General features: G+C 46.1%; 1 protein-coding gene and 1 long non-coding RNA gene across 7 annotated transcripts in view; one reads left to right on the plus strand and one right to left on the minus strand.

Annotated features, from left to right (window-relative positions):
- The window catches only part of RIN2 (Ras and Rab interactor 2), a 225,361-nt gene that overhangs the window by 190,579 nt on the left and 14,397 nt on the right, over positions 1-20,385 (plus strand). For all 5 annotated transcript variants that reach the window (XM_058286768.2, XM_058286770.2, XM_071211585.1 and 2 more), the window contains 2 exons: positions 4,560-4,651; positions 7,947-9,065. In XM_058286768.2, the coding sequence (XP_058142751.1) occupies positions 4,560-4,651; positions 7,947-9,065 (1,211 nt within the window). The remainder of the gene's footprint in view (positions 1-4,559; positions 4,652-7,946; positions 9,066-20,385) is intronic.
- LOC105746369 (uncharacterized) overlaps positions 16,508-20,385 on the minus strand; it is a 37,581-nt gene continuing 33,703 nt past the window's right edge. The window contains exons 4-7 of one of the 2 annotated variants that reach the window (XR_011647293.1): positions 20,172-20,381; positions 17,944-18,117; positions 17,686-17,810; positions 16,508-17,025 (exon numbers count right to left, since the gene is read on the minus strand). This is a non-coding gene — a long non-coding RNA (uncharacterized lncRNA). Of the gene's footprint in view, positions 17,026-17,685; positions 17,811-17,943; positions 18,118-19,107; positions 20,382-20,385 lie in introns of those variants that run through there. The other variant, XR_011647295.1, reaches the window with a different exon arrangement.

Here is a 20,385-nt window from a genome sequence, read left to right on the forward strand (position 1 = left end):
GTTCCTTTACAAAGTGTTAAGTATATGGTGATACATGGGAAAATTACAACTAATGTTAACTCCTGGATCATAGTTAGCAGTAATAGTGTGTTATTTTTGCAGAAATGGCAAAGAAGATAATGTCAGTTCTAAGGGGCAACAATAGGGATGTATAAGAGGGTACGGGAATTTTCCTTTTGGAGTAATGAAAACATTCTAAAATTGAAGTGATGACAGTACAACTCGGTGATGAATCTGAAAGCCACTGAGTGCACACTTTGAATGGATCGCACAAAGCTTGGGACTATGTAACTGAATGAATCCTGTGGTGGAAGGTGGACTGTGGCTAACAGAACAAAGAGAGAGCATTCTCTTACAAACTGTAATAAGTATATAATACTAATACAGGGTATCATTAACCAGGTGGATTGGGGGGAAAATACACCAAATATAAGAGAGTGGTTACAGTTAGTAGTGATGTTTTCATGATGCTCTTGCATAGTTTGTAACAATTGTTTCACAACAATGCAAGGTGTTGGTGGTGGGGTGATGTATGGAAGCCCTCTATGATGACATGCACGTTTGTTTTGTAAGTTCACAACTTTTACTATGCACTTAATGTTTATAGATGTTTTGCACATCGGCATTCGTGCTGTTTTTGTGAAAGTCTGTTATACCCAGAGAACAAAATCCGGTGGCAGCCTAATACAGATACCACCTCAGCCCTCAGTGGCCCATGGGAGCCTGTTATATCTGCTATCCCTGCTGTTTGATGACTAAAGGAGATAAAGTACCCAAGAGCCTTTTGCAAACTGCGAAGCATGATACCAGTATGAGGTGTCCACAGTAAAATCCCAACACAGACATTTTGTGATTAAGAAGGCCTGAGGTTAATCTCCTTGTTTTTTCAAAATGCGAAGGACCTTAAAGTTTGTGTTTCTCTTTTTCCTCGGTGTGTGGTACTCATTCACCTAAATCGTTGTTCTTGGTGATCGGCTATTGATTCGATCTAGTCTTACCAAAATATTTTTTTGAAAAAATTTTAGTTGGTTATTAACACATAAATATATTCGAAGAGGGGAAATGACTGGATTGTCAGCTCTGGCTTTTCAGAGAATTCCAGAGAAGTTACGGATCAGTAAATATATGCTTTGCCACAGCAGGATGGAACAAGTCGAAAGGTAGAGTGGAGGATGCAGATGGTGACTAATGCCCATAGCTCTCTGCCCATCTGGGGTAATCTGAGTCTGACAGAGCAGAGCCTTCCTAACTGTCAAGTGCTCTGGAGTTACCTGGGGCTCTTATTAAAATGCAGTTTCTGATTCAGGAGGTGTAGGAGGGGCCCTGGGATCTGGCATCTCCCACAAGCTCCCTGGGGAGGCCAATGTGGTCAGACCACAGACCACGCTTTGAGTAGCGAGAGGCTGCAGGAAACGAGGATAGCTACAGTCAGGGGGGCCTCCTGTGCATGTGCTGGGCACATCCATGCATTATCTCTAATCCTCATGGCACCCCTGTAAATGGCGGTGACAAAGACAGTGAGGTTCAGGGGAAGGGAGTGGCTGCCCATAAGTGTTCAAACAATAAGTAGCAGATGTGGGATTGGAACCCACATCTGCCTTGATGCCAAAGCTGATATTTTTTCTGCTCCATTTGTACCGTTGCAGACTTTGGGGTCGATATACCTGGCTTCAGATCCTGGCTTCACCCCTCTTTAGCCCTGGAGTGAGGACCAGGCCCTCCCCCTTGTCTTATGTGCTCCTGAGCTCTGTCTTGGGGAACAGCACAGCTTCCACCCTGGGTCGTATGTGGGTTAAAGTGCTCGGTACAATGCAATAGTACTCGTAAATAATGCTAGCCTCCTCCCCTTTCAAAATACAATATATAGAGCAAAGTGGAAAAAAAAAAATCTAAACAAGACATAAACTGAAAACCTTGGGGGAAACGTTTGTTCCCAAGATAATGGCCTTATTTTGTCAGTTATGCGAGTTTTAGAATCAGAGCCCCCCCCCTTTTCTAAAACAGGCATAAGTGAGAAGGAAGTGGCGCTTTTGCGCACGTGTGTGAGAAGGAGCTGGGTCACACCCTTGGCTGGCACACTGGAGGAGGGTTCCTGTTCAACACCTCATTTTCTAGGACATCAGAGCTAAAGCCATCCATTAACGAACGACAGGTGTGGTTTCCTGTCACCTGTGTCACAAGCCAGCCTTGTGATACTTGGGTCCCAGGGACTGCCTTGAGCAAGATGAAGAACAGAAAAGACTGAACCTAAATACAGGCTGCTGTTGTCATCTGCCACTTTCCCCCCAAAATAGTCTGATGGAAGTAGAGTGCAAAAGTTGGTACAAGCATCTAATTTGCCTGATACTATGGCATGACAAAGTTTGAGTTCCCAGTAATCTTGACCTAAGATTATAGCCAGGGTCACTACCCTGGTAAAAATGCCCACCATCCCCTGCTGCTTCCCCTGCTGCATCTAGAACAGCTTCTAGTGGACAAGCTGAAGATGGTGCCCACAAGGCAAAAAGCGTGCATGGAGGCGGGGGGCCATCTGGTCTCAAGCCCCCAGGAAAGAGCTGCCTCTAGTGGCACATGAGTTATATGAGCAGCATAACACAGTATCTGTGGATCTATTAAATTTTATTCCTGCTTTGTCCTTTTCATTAGCTTTACTGACTTGTTATTCATTAACCACACAGCTTCAAAGGTTCTGAAACTCTCCAGTCATCCAGATTTAATCTGGCTCAGTCTAGAATGTTACCCCATCTTTCTCTAAACAACCAGTTGTTTGGTGGCGTTACTCTCCTCAGTGGCAATTTTCATGACATCTAGCAATATCAAAATAAGGACAGAAGCTCCACATTTTATCCCTCACAGACTCCACCCCAGCTGCAAGGTCCTGCTGGCAGTTCTTCAGGCTCTCTTCTGCCTCAGGGCCTTTGCACCACCTACTGCAACTCTGCCTGAAATGTTCTCCTGGTTCACTCCCTGGCCTGCCTTAGATCTTCAGGCTCACTGTGACCAGCCTTGGCCAACCCCCACACCCACATACTCTTTATCCCCCTCCCGTGCTTTATTTTTATCCATAGCCCAGATCCCCTTCTCCTAGACTCTGTGAATTGCGTATCTGCTTATTGTCTAAAGGTGCCCCCCGGGATGAGGCTCCATGCAGGCAGGGACTTTTGCCTATTTTGTTCCCAATACCCAAAACAGCATCTGGCACATCAAAGGTAATCATAAACCTTTGTTGTTGCATGGATGAATGAATAATTCTTTGTAAGTCCAGTACCACCACGGGAAAAGTAACTCCTTAGGGAAGTCACTCGTGTCATCATCAAACCTGCACTCATTCATCCAAAAACCACTTTCTCCCTGTCTCTATCAGGAGAGCACCATGCTGAGCCCTATGGGGCCTCACCAGAGCTTAGAGCATGGTCCTGACCCACGTATAGACGTCGAACAACTGTTTATTGAGTCTGCCTTTGCCCCTTCCTGAGAGAGCACGTGGTCATGGGCTACACATTTACCAATGACAACCCTACACTCTGGTAGTGGCAGGCCTCTGGGACTAGCTTGGCCCCTTCCTGCTGTGCCTGGAGCCCCGTGGTGCACATGTTTGTACATCTGTACATGGCACCCTATACCCGGGCGGCAAGGTTGTAGACACGAGGTGCCTTAGACTTTCCTTGCCTTTCTACTCAAAACGTGGGCCATGGACCAGCAGCATCAGTATCCTGGGGGCTTGCCAGAGACGCAGACTTCCTGAGTCAGAGTCTGCCATAGGACAAGGTTCCCAGGGGGTTCGTGTGCCATAGTAGTTAGAGAGGCACTGCTTTAAATGATGGGAGGAGTGGTCTCCAGCATATAGGAGCAATGTGCAGGTTCTAGCTGGAAGGTGTCTCAAGTAGAACCACCAGAGAGTCATTGGGCCCCTGTGTGCTTGAGGACGGGAGCTCCTAGACCTTGGTTAGGACTGGGGCTGGGGCCTGCCATTCAGGTGAGCGTCCAGCAAAGTAGTACCTACTATTTCATGGGTGTGATAGATCTACCAGTGTAGTCAGCAATGCCCTCTTCCTCCTCCTCCTTCCCCCTCCCCCTCCCCTTCTCTCCCCTTCCCCCCTCTCTTTATTCTATCTTAAACAATAGGAATCTAATGGCTCACCATTTCAGAGGCTGCAAGTCCAAATTCAAGATGTTGGCAAGGCCAAGTTGTCCCTGAAGTCTGTAGCATTCTGGTGGTAGCTTCCTGGCCTTCAATACCTGTCTCCATCACCTGGCCATCTCTCTCTTTGCATAGTCAGCGACTCTGATATTAACTTCAGATACCTTTCCTACGGGAAAATTCTATTCCCATTGCAGATACTGACACTGTGTGGGCTTTTCTTTCAGCCTTTCTTGAATATAAACATGCAGTCCTTTTACCAGTTGAAATAAGTTCTGGTTGGGTACGGTATAATGTCTGTCTGTGTAGAACATTTTAAACCATTTAAGTTAAAACATCTCCAGGATTGAAATTGAAAGCAAGGATTTTCAACAAGTCCTAGAATTACAAGCATTTTTTCTTTCTTAAAAAAACTCAGGGACGTTCTGCCGTTTACCTTGAAGTTGCCTTATGCCATTTCAACAGCCAAGACCGAGGCTCAGCTTGAAGAACTAGCCCAACTGGGACTAAGTAAGTAGGTGCTCCCCAACCCAGATCTGTCTTAAAATGAATACACGGTGGTGCCATCTTGTTTTCTTTTGTAGGTATAAATAAAACACTGCTGACAATTTTAAAAAATTGAATACATGGGTCAGAGTCAGTGTTAGGCTAGCTGAGCCTTCAATGGTAAAATAAGTCCACCTGTCATTTAAAAATAACTAGAAATAATTCCCATTGTCAAGGTGAAACTCAGCCTTTGGGTCTGTGAGGTCCTGGATCAGCCTTTCTGTGAATCTTTTTTCTAAGTTAAACATTCAGGCCGCACTCAAGACAGACTGGTGCTGATTTTTTCTGGGTGTCCCTCAAATCTCCCATCCCCCTGCTTCTCTTGAGTTTGGGTTCCCCAAAATGTCCAAGTCCAAATATAACAAAAACATCTGTAATGTGTCAATCGGTGGCTTTCCCCTGCTTGACGGAAAGGGAAAGTCACCACGGAGCCTCCCGAGCATGGGTTTTATTTCTCAGGGGCCCGCGAGCCTGGACAGCACTTGTGGGCTTTGAGGAATTGACCAGCACAGGCAGCTAGAGAGCAGCTGGCTCACTTCCTCTCTCGTTCAATTCCTGTCCTGATGTTCCAGGCCGCGCCCCTTGCCCTGCCGTGGGTCATGGCTCCAGCCAGCTGGGCTCACGTTCCCTTCTGCCTCTTGGCTGCTGCCCCCGAAATGCACCACAGTTCTGTTGGACGATTGTCGATGATGGTTTGGGACATGCTACTCTCCCAGTTTAGCCTTCAAGGTCTCATTGGGATCCACGTGGGTTTAACTGGCAAAAAAATGTTCTTTCCTTGATGGGGAAGGGAAATTATTCTCTTAAGATTTTAGAGCTTCTGTCTTTAGAGAGGTTCACAGAATGGAAGTTGGGGATTCTGAAGCTTTAAGTACCAAGATTCCTAGAACCTAAGAAAGCATGACACTTGACCCAGCTCATTAAAAACTGTGTTGCTCCTTTGGCATATTTAATCTAAAGAACTAGTGTCGAAATGGGTCCGGTTTCTGAAGGAGCCTTCATGGTTCATAGGGAAGCCTGACAGTAGCTTCCAGTGCTATCTGAAACTTAGATTGCTGCAAAAGAATTGCCACATATGTCTGAGTTCTGTCTGATGGGCAGTTGGGTAGTAGGATTGGGAAAGAGGATCCTGGTTAAAAAAAAAAAAATATATATATATATATATATATATATATCAGGACCATCTCCCTTAAATGGTGCACCACATCTTGCAACTCAGGATTGCATGCCTTTTGAGAGAGTCTAAAATATTTTCTTGAATCCAAGTTATTATCATCAGCTAGGCTATAGAGCACTTGAAGGTGGAAGCCAGGTCTCAGTTGTCTCCAGGGACCTTCCTTCCCCAAGCTGCTAGTTCCGTGGTCAGCATGCATGACTGAAGGACTTCGCTAGTAATTTTGGATGGTGCTTGTACCACGCAAGGATAAAGGCAAAAATAGCTTGCAGTAGTGGCTGTTGATCTGGAGCAAGTGAGGGCTAATACATATTCAACTTGTGATTCTCAATGTGCACATTGTCCATTTTGTGAATGCACATCATGTTTTTAAATCCTGGACCTCATTCATTAGTGTACCCAATAAATATTTCTCGAGGGTCTATTGTGTGGCAGGCGCTGTACCCCACACCAAGGGTTCAGAGGTTAATAGAGCACCCCTCTCCCCCAGTTCAAATGTATGTGGAAGAAATGCCTACGTGCAAGCTGAGTATAGTAATGCCTTGAAGTCCTGTAGCTGCAGCAGGAGACTAAGGAGGACCCAAAACAGGGGAGACCAGTTCCTCTGAGACCTGAACTGGCCAGTAGACATATAACACGAGCCCATGCATACTTTAAAATGCCTTAGTAGCCACATTAGAAAAGTCAAGTGAAACCTGTGGGATTCACCTTAACAATATACTTTATTTCATGTACTATAATCAAAATGTTATCTCAACAGAGAATAATAAGAAAAGTATTTGCGAAGTATTTTGCATTTTTTCCATACTGATTCTTTGAAATTCAGTGTGTATTTCATTCTGACACCCCGTCTCAATTCAGGGGCTAAATCTCCATCAGAAATCCTTACCTCTCTGTCTTATAGATCTCATAAACCTGACAGCTGAAAAACTCGATTCACATCCCCAAGTTGCTCAAAGCACACCTAAACGTTTTCCAAGAACTGAAGGGGCATCGGTTTTTAAAATTTAAATTAACATTTAAAATTTGTTTCCCCGGGCACACTAACCGTGTTCAAGGGCCCCACCGCCACACGTGGTTCTCACATTGGATGGCGCAGTCCCGGGAAGGGAAGGGAAAGGGAGCGGGGCCACGGATGCAACCCTGGGCCGTGTGCAAGGCAGGGCTCCCCAGTTTCAGCCTCTCCCCCCCATGCCCAGCCATGGGAAAGAAACGTGTTTTAAGCAGACACGGTGAGACAAGCTTAGAGAGAGAGAGGAAATAACCTATTCCCAGGGGAAATCGTATCAGTCATCCACCTGCGCCATGCCTCCCTTGATTTGCCCGGAAAAGTGCACCCATCCGGGCAGGGGAGGTGCGGTCAGCAGTGAGCACTTCTCCAAAGAGGCGCGGGGAGGACGAGCAGCTGCGCTGGGGTACGGGACCAGACCAGCAGCGAACCCCAGAGATGAATGGTTGAGCCGGCACTTAAAATTTGCATTACTTTGCTGTCGCTTTTTGCTGAGGGAACCCACAAGTGCATTTTTTAACTCCTTTCGGGGTTTTAGTGCTGAGCGTGTAAAACCCCAAAACAGATTGTGTAATATGCCCAGGCCCAGCTGCTGGTCCTCTCCCGGTTAAAGGGGAACTGCGAGGCCGATGCTTCTGGGGGGCAGCAGCCTCTGCAGAGGCCACTTCAGGGGAGCTGTCTGGAAAGGGGGGGATTGCTGCCAGTTGACTCTGACTTGGTAAACGCGCACCCTTTCTGGAGCCTGTGCCCTGGGGCTCTTTCCCTCCCGCCTTACCTGGGAGAGGAGGAGCCCGGGCTGGGGCCAGCCACTTCTGTGAGGGCCTTGAAGGCGGAAAGCCTTCCTGCCAGCCCGCAGCTGGGCCTGGCAGCATGTCCCCCGCTTTCCAGTAAAGAGATGCAGTCAAAGCAAAACAACACCAAACCCCAACCCAAGTCCCCGCGCCTCCGGCTCCAAAGACCTTCCTTGTAATGCAGTGTGCTTTTTCTTTTTTTTTTTTCTTTTGGTTGTAATTTGTGAAGGAATGGCCCCAGCGTCCTGTATTTACATTCTTGTGTTCCCTGATAATGACTTTCAGATTTTTGGAGCTCTCCAGCTGACAGCCAACCCCCCAACCCTCCACCTCCCCATAGGCCTCTCTCCGCAGACGGCGTCTGTGCAGCCTCGCGCCAGCTCTGCCTCATAAATGGAGTGCATTCTATAAAAACCAGGACGCCCTCGGAGCTGGAGTGCGGCCAGAGCAGCCGAGCCCTGTGCTTCATTAATCCTCTCTTCTTGAAAGTGCACAGCCAGGACCTGAAGCGGCCCGGCCCCAGGACTCCCAACGTGAATGGCACCGAGCGGCCTCGGTCCCCCCCGCCCCGGCCCCCGCCACCCGCTATTAATAGTCCGCACACAAGCCCTCAGCTGTCCGCGCCCGGGCCCCGGCCGAGCATGCCAGAAACAGTCAACCATAACAAACAGGGCAGCGGCGCCGCGCTTGGAGCGAAACCAGCCCCCGTCCCTCCACCCCGGCGGAAGAAGCACACTTCTCTTCTGCAAGCAGAAGGCGGCGGGCAGCCCTTGACCGGCGGCCGGCCGGGCCCCGGGCCCCAGCCCGAGCGGCCGGGCGCAGCTGCCAGCCCAGGTGGCGCCCCGCCCGGGGAGGGCGCCGATTGCACAAGGGCCCGGCCCCCCGCCGCTGAATCACGGCCCCCGTGGAATGGAGGCCGGCAGAGGCTGAGCGACATGAGCCTGTCCACTTCCTCCTCCGACTCGCTGGACTTCGACCGCAGCATGCCGCTGTTCGGCTACGAGGCGGACACCCCCAGCAGCCAGGAGGACTACGAGGGCGAGAGCGACCAGGAGACCATGGCGCCCCCGGTCAAGTCCAAGAAGAAGAGGCACAGCTCCTTCGTGCTGCCCAAGCTCGTCAAGTCCCAGATCCGGAAAATGAGCGGCATGTTCAGCAACTTCATGACCCCCGAGAAGCGGATGGTCCGGAGGATCGCGGAACTGTCCCGGGACAAGTGCACCTACTTCGGGTGCCTGGTGCAGGACTACCTGAGCTTCCTGCAGGAGAACAAGGAGTGCCACGTGTCCAGCACGGACATGCTGCAGACCATCCGGCAGTTCATGACCCAGGTCAAGAACTACTTGTCCCAGAGCTCGGAGCTCGACCCCCCCATCGAGTCGCTGATCCCCGAAGACCAAATAGGTAAGTCTCGCTTTGCGCTAGTCCTACTGCTACTAATAGTACTAAGGTGTTTCTCTTCTTTGAAAATGTACTGTCACCTGGCAGAAGAAGCCACCCTGGTGTTGAGTGATTTAGGATGAAGTTTTCTCCCGAGAAGTTCAAAACTACAGCAGACTCCACCTCCTTGGCCCCATTCAAATGGAGGGAAAAATCAGCTCCTAAAGCGACCTCACGGTCCACCTGTGGCAGCTGCTCCCCGTGGGGCTTGGGGACACTGGAGGGAGCGAGGGATTGATGCTGCAGAGAGACTTTGTTTGGGGATGGAGTCTGTGCTGCTTTGCTTTGCCCGCCAGGTTGGGAGCTGCATGTGTGTGTGATGTGCCTGGTAAAGTGTTTTCTGGAGTGTGCTGCTTGTGCAGTTTGTGCAGCGGAGAAAGGGATTTTTGCCGGCTCCTGCAGGGCAGTGCTGCTCTGCTCAGTTTTGGAAGTAAGCCTTCTGCTGAAGTCTAGCGTGCACTCGGGAGGGCAGTGATCGCCGGGTGCGGCTGGGAGAGGGTCCACGTACCTGTGACCAGCACGGGCTCAGCAAGCAGGACCCAGCCCAGCACCCGGAGACCCTCCCCCAAGACCCCTGGCTGGGCGTGCTCCCCTGCAAGGGTAACAGCTTGCCAGCTCCTTCCTGATACCAGAGAGTTCTGTAAGGACACCGTTTTGGAATAAGCTTAAAAAAAAAAAAAAAAGTTTATATTGTGAACCTAAGTCACATGCTTTGGAGGTCACACAAAAGGTGTTTTCTCCAAAGTCAAGGGGAAAATGTCTTCTCTCTGCCAACACATGCCTGTGCCCTCCCCGCCCCGTCCCTAGGCAGCTTGTCTGTTTTTTATTCAAGGTGGCAGGAATCTCTCTCCAGGTCAATAGCCATAAATGTTTTGTTTTTTTTTTTACTTTTTGTCATTGTCACAAATATACAACTCAAAATTTCCCATTTAACCCTATTCAACTGTAGAATTCTTTCATATTAATTACATTCACAATATTGCGCTACCATCTCAGACATCCATTATCCCTGATAGAAATGTTTTAACTTATTCTTTTAAAAAAATTATTCCGGTATCATATTTAACTTATTCCTTTAAATGGTATAGAAATGCTTTTTCTATAACCTCATTTAAGGACTGAATTGTTAATAGTTACTTTGGCCAAGACAAATTTGACTTTGGCAAGCCATCTTTTTTTTTTCCAGGGTGAGAGTCTTGAAGGGAAATTTCTTTCTTCCTGTTTTTTTTTCTAGGTCAGCTTTAAAAGGCTAATTTCAAAGACCTCAAGTTTTGGGCAGGACAGCCCAAAGAACTACCAAACATTTCCAGGCAGTTCCAAAAGCTAAAACCAAATTTCTTCTTTCTGATTGGGCCTGTTTGTTGAAAATAGTAAACAGTATGTGGTAGAGAGTGGTTTCCCTATTTTTTCCCCCTTCTTCCTAAAGTGAGTTTCAGTAACTCTTTGATTTTCACACAAAGGAATCAAAGCCTTGTTTGTTTTCTTGTGGTTCCGCTGGCTTGATGGGGCGTGGTTAGAGCTGGGGTGTTGCTGAAATGGGAGTCAACAAGGAATGTGTTCTTGTACTGAGACTTAGAATTTTAAAAGGCTGCAGGAAGAAGGCAGGATAGCTACACAAGCTGCCTCCCTCCCCACTCTCTGGTCGGACAGCTCGGACTTAATATTCGTGAGCTTCCTCTCTTGGGCCTGAGGGAGAGCAGAGCTGGCAGCTGATGTCATCCCCGAGCTATGTCAGGCAACGCCAACCAACCCCCAGAGAAAAGGCTCACAATGGAACAGCTTCCCCGCTGGTGGTGTAAGCACTCTCCGAAGTCCCAGGAAACTCTCCCAACCAGCTTCCTTGATGGTGACATTCAGATAGGACACCTGCTCAGATGCTCATTTTCTCCAAAAACATGCTGAAAATGTGCACTGTGCTGCCCCTGAAGGCTGCAGCTTTTTAATTTAAAAAAAAAACTTAAGGTCATAATGAGAAGGGAAGGTGACATTTATGGAGCATCTGATATGAGCCAGGCAGCCTATCCAAGCTATTTCAGAGAGTCTTTAGAAGCTGGCACTGGTGTCCCAGTTAGAGGGGAGAGGGGCAGGTGTTTGCCAGTTTGTCCCAAGGTTCCACCAGCTGATAATGAGCAGGTGCAGTGTTTGTTTTTCTAACCTTGCCCCTCTGCTGCTTCTTGAATTTATATATTTTCTTTTTCCTTTTTGTCCTTATGACTTCCCTCAGAGATGAAGGGGAATTTTAATGGGCTAATCCTTTGTTGAGGCAGCTGAGACTAACGCTCCTTCTGTTGAGGGATGGGCGTGGCTTCCTTGAACATTGCCAGCCTTTTTGGTTGGTATGTTTTAGCCTAATTGCCTATGTTTTACATATTCCTAAATGAGGGCTTACTAGCTGACTAAGGATTTGTTAGTGCCAGGATGCCTTTGAGCCTCATCCCCAACTCAAGGTTGGAGATTTGTTTAGGGATTGTTCAGGTTTTGCAAATCTAGGAATGGAGGCCAAGATGTGTAAAGTGACTTGCAGAGAGTTGTGCTGTGGAGAGGTCAGGGAGCTTGGTTTCAGTCCAGGTGCCCTTTCTCTGGGTCATGTGCTCATTCCCATGATCTCTCACTTCCCAGGAGGGCTACCAGATAGTTTTCACTTCTCATGGAATCTCCAGAATCCTAAGCCTCAAAGTGATTCAGAACAGGTGTCTACTGATGCTCGTAAAGCTTTTCTAGAATGCCAGCTGGGTTTCTCTGCTTTTAAAAACCTAGTCCTGTTCTCTTTTCCCATGAGACAGGAATTCTGATTTAAAACCTAGATTTACAGAAAGCCCATGCCTAAAAATCAAGAAAGTAAGAGGAGGCATTTTATTGGTTTAACCCAGGTAGAATTAGAGCAACCCTTCATATGTTTAAATGACCAAATGAATGTGTGCAGGTGGATTTCTTCAATCTATGGAATTGATACTAACCTGCCTTCTTCAGATGATGATTCTTCAGTTGCAGAGAGAAAAGCCAAGGAGGAAATCAAATACTCTTACCCACTTTGGCTCTACCCAGGACCTGGTGCCACTACTCTTTGGACCAGCCCTTTCTAGGCAAGTTTAAAATGATAGACAGCCAAACAGTCTCAAAAAGGGGAAAAGCCACTCTAACTGGTTGTGTCCTTCCATGGAGAATTTGCATTCCATTTAGACTACCTTTAAAGCACTTCCACCCAGAAGCTCTGCCACTTCGAGGTTCTTCAATAACTATTAGTTGACTGACTAATGGAGAATAAAACCAGTGAGGTTAAGATGTGAGTTAGTTCCCAGGTGAGAGCCAGCTCTCTCTAGTCACTTTCGTTTTTTCTGGTCAGCTGTCCACTCTCCCTTCCCCCTAAAGTGTCTGTCATTTCATGGACTAATAAACAAATGTTTTAACAGAAACATTATGCATTTTTCAGACCCTCCCCTGTGTCTGGTCCATCTTTCTCGACATGGCTTCAGATGCACACTTGCCTGCCTCCCTCCTCCACCCGGCTCTTCCCCACTCATTACTGTGAAGTATAGAGAAGGGTGTGACATGATTAGTTATTACTTGACACCCACGCCTTGCTGCTGGCTCTTCACATCATACCATTCTCACTTCAATCTTTTTGAGCCAATAGGAGAGTCCAGAATTTCTGACGGTGAAATCTCCAGTTTGCCGAACTTGTTGCAATTTTGTGGTTAGTGTTTTTATTTTATTCAAGTAAAAGAATTTTTATTTCTGACTTAATGTCAATCTTGGGGTATCCCTCTGTTTTCAAGTCTTGTTTCAAGAAAAACAAAATTTCTCCAAATCCAAGTATGTCAGAAATCCCAAATTTTCTATATCATTGAAACTACACCACAAGACAATCAATAGTGATTATAAGACAGCTGTTTGTATTCCCTTAGTGAAAAGACAATGTTGTTTTGCTTTCTTAATTGCTGTAAATGAAAATGTGTTTTCTCTGAAAAGCATGAAAATTTTTTTGAAGGATAAGTATCCTTAAACTCAGTTACCGCATATTTCAAAGAGCACATCAGTTCAGGTACCCAAGTTTTCTTTTTTTTCCGTTAAACTTTTTATTTTGAAATAATATCAAACTTACAGGATAGTTGCAAAAGTAATACAAAACCCATACAGAGAACTCGAATGTACCACCCCGTCCCGATACCAGAGCCACCAATTTTAACATGTTGCTGCATTTCACATTTGCCATACGTATCATTCCATTGATCGATCCATCTATCTATCTGTGTTTTTGGCATTTGAGATTAGATTATATCCAAGTATTTTTTGATAGAGAAATGGTATTGCAGAGGTGGTTAGACACCAGAGGGTACAAGTATAAATGAGAAATGAGATGTACATGATTCCCTAGGAGTTTAAACAATCACAATGGTTTTGGTTCAGATCCTTATGTTGAAAAATGCATATTAAAGTCTGACTGAAGCTTCAATATCTAGTGCGACTTTTTTATTTATCATATATATCATTTTTATGTGTATGAACAACGAACTCAATTTTTTTTTCAGCATTTTTTTATCCGTCACCCCCCATGGCTTTTTGCATACTATCTGCTCTGCATGTCCATTTGCTGTGCGTTCTTCTGTGTCTGTATTTATTTATTTTTATTTCCCCTTCCCCTTTGCGGCTTGCTTGCTCTCTTCCTCTCTGTGTCCATTTGTCTGCATGCTCTTCTGTGTTTTTGCTTGTCACCCTTTTTTTGTTGTTGTTGTGTCACCTTGCTGAGTCAGCTCTCCGCGGCACTTTGCATTCCAGGTGGCACTTGTGGGCCAGGTGGCTCTCCGCGGCATGCAGGCGAGCCTGCCTTCACAAGGAGGCCCTGGGACACGAACCCAGGGCCTTCCATATGGTAGATGGGAGCCCAACTGATGGAGCCACAGCCACTTCCCTAGTGCGACTTGTTTTTAATTTTTTAATTCAGCATTTGGTTCAGGCCCTTGAGTTATTAGCTATTCTTTTCAGATAAAGATCAGTTGAGAGATGTGGCCAAAGAGGCATGTCAGTGACTAATTGAGATTCAAACCTTGAGTCTCCTGAGTGCTGATCTGACCCTTGTGGCTTGAAAGGAGCTAACATGCTTGTGCAGTTACCGAAGGGGAGAGGGGAACGAGACAGGCCTTTCATGAAATGAATGCCTGTATCATTTCTAAAAATGAGTTTAAATAGATGGAAGAGCACAGCAAGGAGCACCTTTTCTTTCCCAGGGGCCACTGTTTGTAAGTCACATGAAGATGTCTGTGCCAGAGTCTTTTCTGACTCTAGCCCTAGAGTCTTCCATCTCAAGAGATGTTTCCTTCCCACTGTAAGAGTTGAGGAGCATGCCCCAATGCATGCGACACCTACAATGTTTCACTGATTGTGGAGGAAGCCCCGGAATCCTGAGAGCTTCAGCGCCTTTCCCACTACACGTCCCACACCAGAGGACTTTGCCGATGGTCTGTCTGTGAGGCGCGCCACGTGTTCTCTTGAGGTCCAGTCTACAGCTTTGTCTCTAGCCTGGCTCCTCAGCAGGGAACAGGCGATGTAGACACAGCTTCCATTCTCTTGCCTCTCAGACAAAGCCCATTTGAAGGGTCTCAGTTATTGTCCAGCCAAGGGGCTTCTTTGGAAGCCAGAAGTCCCAGAGCAGGCCTTGTCTGTGGAGTAGTAAACCCTTACTATGCTATCCTCATAGAGCTGAGAGAAAGGACGTAATCCCTCACTCGTGTGGGATTCCATGGTTTACAAAGCACTTTTATGTAGGGAATCCCCTTTAATCCTCCTAAGACCTCGGCAGGCCCTATTTATTGTCCTCATTTTTATAGATGAGGAAATGAAAGCTTAGCAAGATGAAGCCACCATGCAAGTAGGACTGAAACCAACTTGTCTGAGGGGCTTTTCTCAATCCCTCCCAGGGAGGTTGTCTTAGTTTTTCAGAGCAGCTAGGACAGACACCACAGAATTGGTGGGCTAAAGCAAAAGGAATTTATTGTCCCACTGTTTTGGAGTCTAGAAGTCCAACAGCAAGGTGTTGCCAGGCCATTTGTCTGTCTCTGTCTCCTCCTTTGGTTTCTACTCCTCCTGCTCACTTGTCTCTGTTGGGACTTCAGCCATATTGGATGAAGGCCCATCCTCGTTCCACTGGCCCTGACCCCACCTGATAATGTTGATTATGTTCACACTCGTAGGACTCAGGGGTTAGGACTTGATTGCCTGTTGGTGGGAGGCATGATTCAGTCCCAACAAAACTTACTATTGCCTTTCAGGTTTGTTTCATGGTGATATGGGAAGGGGTTGTCTGAAGGTTTCCCAAGATTACCCTGGGGCTATGAGTTTTGGGAGAGAAAGACCACAGAAGTGACACCACATCACATCAGGAGGTACCTGATAGCCATGTGACTTATCGCTGATGATTATAACCTTGATCACCTGGCCAAGGCAGAGTTGGCCAGATGTCTCCACTGTAAAATTAATTTTCCCCCGTTTCATACTCTATTCTTTGGAAACAAGTCACCTGGCCCTGCCCACATTCAAGGGATGGGGGAGAATTAAGTTCCACCTCCTCAAGTGGGGTGGGGCTACATAAATTATTTGGAATTCTTCTGGAAGAAAGATTGGTCTCCCCTTGCTTTCGCTTTTACTGGCATGTTACTGGAAGATGCTGAGTTCAGTCTAGTGGATTCCTTCAATAAAATCCTATGCAAATATAACCTGTACTTTTATCTAATACCCTTCCTTGAAGCCTTCCCCAGTGAACAAAAATGTAAGTGAATCTTACCTCATTTTCTTGTCATCATCTTGATTTTGGCACTGTCTTCCCATGTGCCTTGCTAACAATACTTAAAGCAAACCTGGGTTAGGAGGGATCCCTGCAGGGTGACGCGGACTCACTCGTGACGAGAGAGGCTGCCAGCGCCGCACCTGGGTGATTTCCTTCCTAGACTCAACCTCCCGTATTCTGCAGGGCTAAGGAAATCAAAACTGAATTTCACAGTCATCCAAACGGAGGATTTTCAGTTCAATTAAACTGGTATTTCCAGAGCTCAAGTCATGTGTGGGCCTTGTGCTAAGACTGTGAATGGCTCAAGTCATGAAACTCAAGTGCAGTTTTCCGAGAACTTCCTGTCACGAAGAAGTCCCATTTGCTATTATGTCATGACAGAGACAAGGAAAGCTGAGGAAGAAGGGAATGGGGAGGAGCCGTGTGAGAGAGGCAGGTAAGAAAAGCCGAGAAGCCCACCAGACATGGTGGAGGGCCTTCCAGGCAGGCAACGGCAGAGAGGTGCAGAGGTTTGGAACACTGTTCGCTTCAGCAAGAAAGGGTGCTGCCTGTGGTCTGTGGGAGGAAGAAGGCATGGAAGGTGCTTTAGTTTCCTAGGCTGCATAAAGCAAATACCCTGAAATGGTTCAGCTTGAACAATGGGATTTTATTTGCTTACATTTTGAAGTCAAGAAAATGTCCAGAAAGACACACGGCACCATGTGCTGGTGCATTAGTCAGCCAAAAGGGTGCTGATGCTAAGTACCAGAAATCTGTTGGCTTGTATAAAGGGTATTTTTTGGTGTAGAGGCTTACAGTTACGAGGCCCTACGAAGTCCAACACAAGGTACCATAATACCAAAATCCATTGCCACATGTTGAAGCAAGATGGCAGGCGATGTCTGCTAGGATTCAGCCTTCCCCTTTTCTCTTAAGGCTCTGAGGGCCCAGCTTCTTCTGTGTATCTCAGCTGTAGGCTGGCATAGGGCTCAGCTGCTCTGTTCTCTTCAGCTGCAAACTATCAGGCAAATGGCTCATCTCTCTTCCTGGGGCAAAGTTGACAAAGTTCTCTCCTCTGGCATCAGTGGAGCTCTCTCTATTCCACTGTGTATCTTCTTCTGTGTGTCTACTTCTGTGTGTCTCCTTGATTGAATGTCCATTTATCTAGCTCATAGAGGGGGCAAGGGACTCAAACTGAGTTGCCCTAATGACATGGTGAAATTAAAGCCCTAATCTTTACATAATTCAATCAAAGACATCTCAGCTAAATCTAATACAATCAAAGGGTGTCACGCCCAGAGGAACAGACCAGTTTACAAACGTAATCAATATCTCTTTTTTAAATTCATAAATAATATCAAACTGCCACAGCTGGTCTCTCCCTTCTCTTCTGAGTTTAGTTGATTTCAGCTTCTTACTTCCATGGCTTTCTCTGTCTCATGTCTGGATTGATACCATTTACAAAGGATTCCAGTAATAAGATTAAGTCCCATCCTGAATGAGATGGGCCACACTTTAACTGAAGTAGCCTCATCAGAATGTCCTTACAGGGAGCCAGCATAGCTCAGTAGTTGAGTGCTGGCTTCCCACACACAAGGTCCTGGTTCAATCTCCAGCCCCGGTATCTCAAAAAAAAAAAGTCCTCACAATGGGGTTATACCCACAGATGGATTAGATTTAAGAACATGTTTTTTGGGGTACATATAGTTTCAAACCACCACAGAAGGCAGGGCAGGGGCTGATCCCCATGAACTAAGTCCATAAAGTGGTGGAGAACATTTTAGAAAGATCATCCATACAGGAGTAAGAGTCAAAATAACTTACTTAACAATCCTTCTTTCTCAGGTACCGACCAATCAAAACAGATGCCAGCCAAAAACAACCTGTGGACAGTGTGACTAGCTGATTGTTATGTTGGCTAGGACATCTGGTGACCAGGGTGGACAGACCTAGAGCAGGGACAGGAGAACTCATGAGTGATCACCTGAGCCCCCTCCCTGTTCATCCCAAGGTGCCTCCTATGCACTGGGCCCTTTATCAGAAAGGGGACTACAGGCTCTCCACGTCTCTGTTCCCACTTACCTGAGAAGTTACAAAGCTGCCCGGGGTGTCCAGTTCATCTGTGGTTTCCAGGCCATTAGACAAGGTCAGAATGAGACTGTGACAAAAACACTGGGAGCGCTGAGGCAAGAAGAACCCAGAGGGCTAGTCATCAGATCTTCTGTCTTTGTACTTGCTCTACCTGGGGGTGGTGAGCTGAGGAAGATGAAGAGAAAACCTGCTGAAGGAGGGGGAGGAAAGTGCAGGAAACCAAGTGAATTTATCAAAGCCCTTTTAGTTCCTACTTCAAACCAAACCAAACCACAGCTACTACTGAAAAATAAATAAATAAATAAATAAACCAACCAACAGACTAGCCCGAATCATTAAATCACCATGTGTTTAAAGACAGTGGAGAGAGCCCATGATTTTTGAGCCCCTACTAAGGGTCACTTGCATCTTAGGAGCTTTTGGTATAAGATCTCCCCCGGTCCTCCCACTGGAAAGGCATGAGCAGCTTGGAGAGATCAGCTACCCTTCCGGACATGACACCTCTGTACTGGTAGTTTTTAGAGAGGATTAGCAAAATGTTGTGTTGTCATGGCTGCTGTGTGCAATGCTCGGGCTTTCCAGGATGCCGCCCTCTGCTTCCCTCGGCTCCCATCTCTACTGGCAGGAGGAGAAAATTCTCTGTGGAGAGCCAGGAGTAGGCGGTCGTGCAGAGTGAAGAGTCCTAGGCTGGCTTTAAATCCCACCTCTTCTGCTGATGAGCTGTGTGTGCTTGGTTATGGTTCTTTACATCTCTGTGTCTTGGTTTCTTTGCATGTAATATAGTGTAATGGACACTGTTTCCTACAAAAAAGATCCGCCTCTTGTCATCATGTGTTAGCTTCTGTTTCTACAACTATATATATATATGATTATTAAAAATATATTTTAATAATCAGAATTCTAGAACTAGAATAAATCTTTGCCAAGTAATCTGTATATTTGAAATATTCTGTTGTTCAGACTCTGGGTCCTGTTAAAGTCCTCTGGAGAATATTGTTTATTACTTTTTGTTTTGCTTTGTATTAGCAGTGAATCCACTCAGTTCAGAACTACTGGTTCTGGCTTGCCTTCTGTGGGCGGTGATTTCATTGGCAGTTGAGAAGTTTGAGGGAGTGGCATTGAAAGGGGTGAAGTGTTGTAGCCAAAACTACCTACCTAGAAAGAAAGCAGAGCTGGCTGCCAGCCCTCCAGTGGCCCTTCTGGCCAGCAGTGGGGAAGCAGAAGCCACACAAAGTAGGTACAATACCCAGTATGTGATGGGTGCCTGTCTGAACTCTGACCTTTCCCTGGAATCTATGCTGTTGGTCAGAGTGAAGTAAGAGGCAAGGTTTCCATTCTTTAATCCTTTCTGCCAATCCCTGCTTTTTGACTGGAGATTTTAATCCATTTACATTTAAAGTCTCTACTGATGGCAGGATTTTTTGTCATTTTTATATTTAGTCTTTGTAAGTCTTACACTGTCTGTCCTTCATTTCTTTCATTAATATGTCTTCTATTCTTAATCCATTCTTAATCAGGTAAGAGAATCATTTTTTGCAGCACCAGAAGCCAAGACATTGAACATCACTTATAAATGACTGCATGGAAGGTCACTGAGGAAGGGAGAATCCAAGCAACTGCCCTGCACTTTACCACTCTTATGTGTATCCTTTGGGGCCAATACATAGGATCCATATAAATACTTTTGGAAAACTTGTTTGCAGTTTGTGTCATTCTGCTAGTACAGCTAACACCCAGTTTCTAAAATTCAAAATATTGTAGCTCAAACCATTTTCTAGTATACACCTCATTATTAGAAAAGTAGAAAAGACATTAATGAGTCTTAAAAATACAATAATGTAGAATCATCTTATTCATTTTCCTTTAATTCCATGTAATATGTTGCAGGTGTTTCCAGGTGTCTGTTTTGTTTGTTTATGGTTGAAAACAACCGACATCACTCCAAGAACTCTGCTACCAGATTTTTTGGGTTGAAAGCCTGGCTCCCACTCTTGATGGCTGTGTGAGGTCGATTCTTAGGGTCTGATTCTTTGTCTGTAAAATGAGATACTAATGGCCCTCCCTTCTTGGGGTTGAAGGATTTGAATGCCTAAAATGGCATCTGGCTGCCTGAATGCTCAGCAAATGCCCTTCTTACAGTTTAAAAAATTTTGTTTTGTTTTGATGGAATTAAAGCAAGCAGAGATAACAGAAAATAACAGAAAGTAGTAATTTATTACACGAAATGCAACCAGTCTTCTTTCCTTTTTCGTTTCCATATTAGAAAAGATTCTCTGTTCCCTTTGTTTCCTCAAATGATTTTTCCTCTTGCTTAATGCGAACAGAACCTTGTTTATCCTGCTGGAGATCATGGTTCTCTCCTTCCTTGTACTTGGTTTTCCAATTCCTTGGGTTTATTAAGGAACTTGGGGGGTAGGGGAATTAAAGTCCTGA

Source organism: Dasypus novemcinctus, chromosome 24, assembly GCF_030445035.2.
Source record: "Dasypus novemcinctus isolate mDasNov1 chromosome 24, mDasNov1.1.hap2, whole genome shotgun sequence".
NCBI classification, from domain to species: Eukaryota; Metazoa; Chordata; class Mammalia; order Cingulata; family Dasypodidae; genus Dasypus; species Dasypus novemcinctus.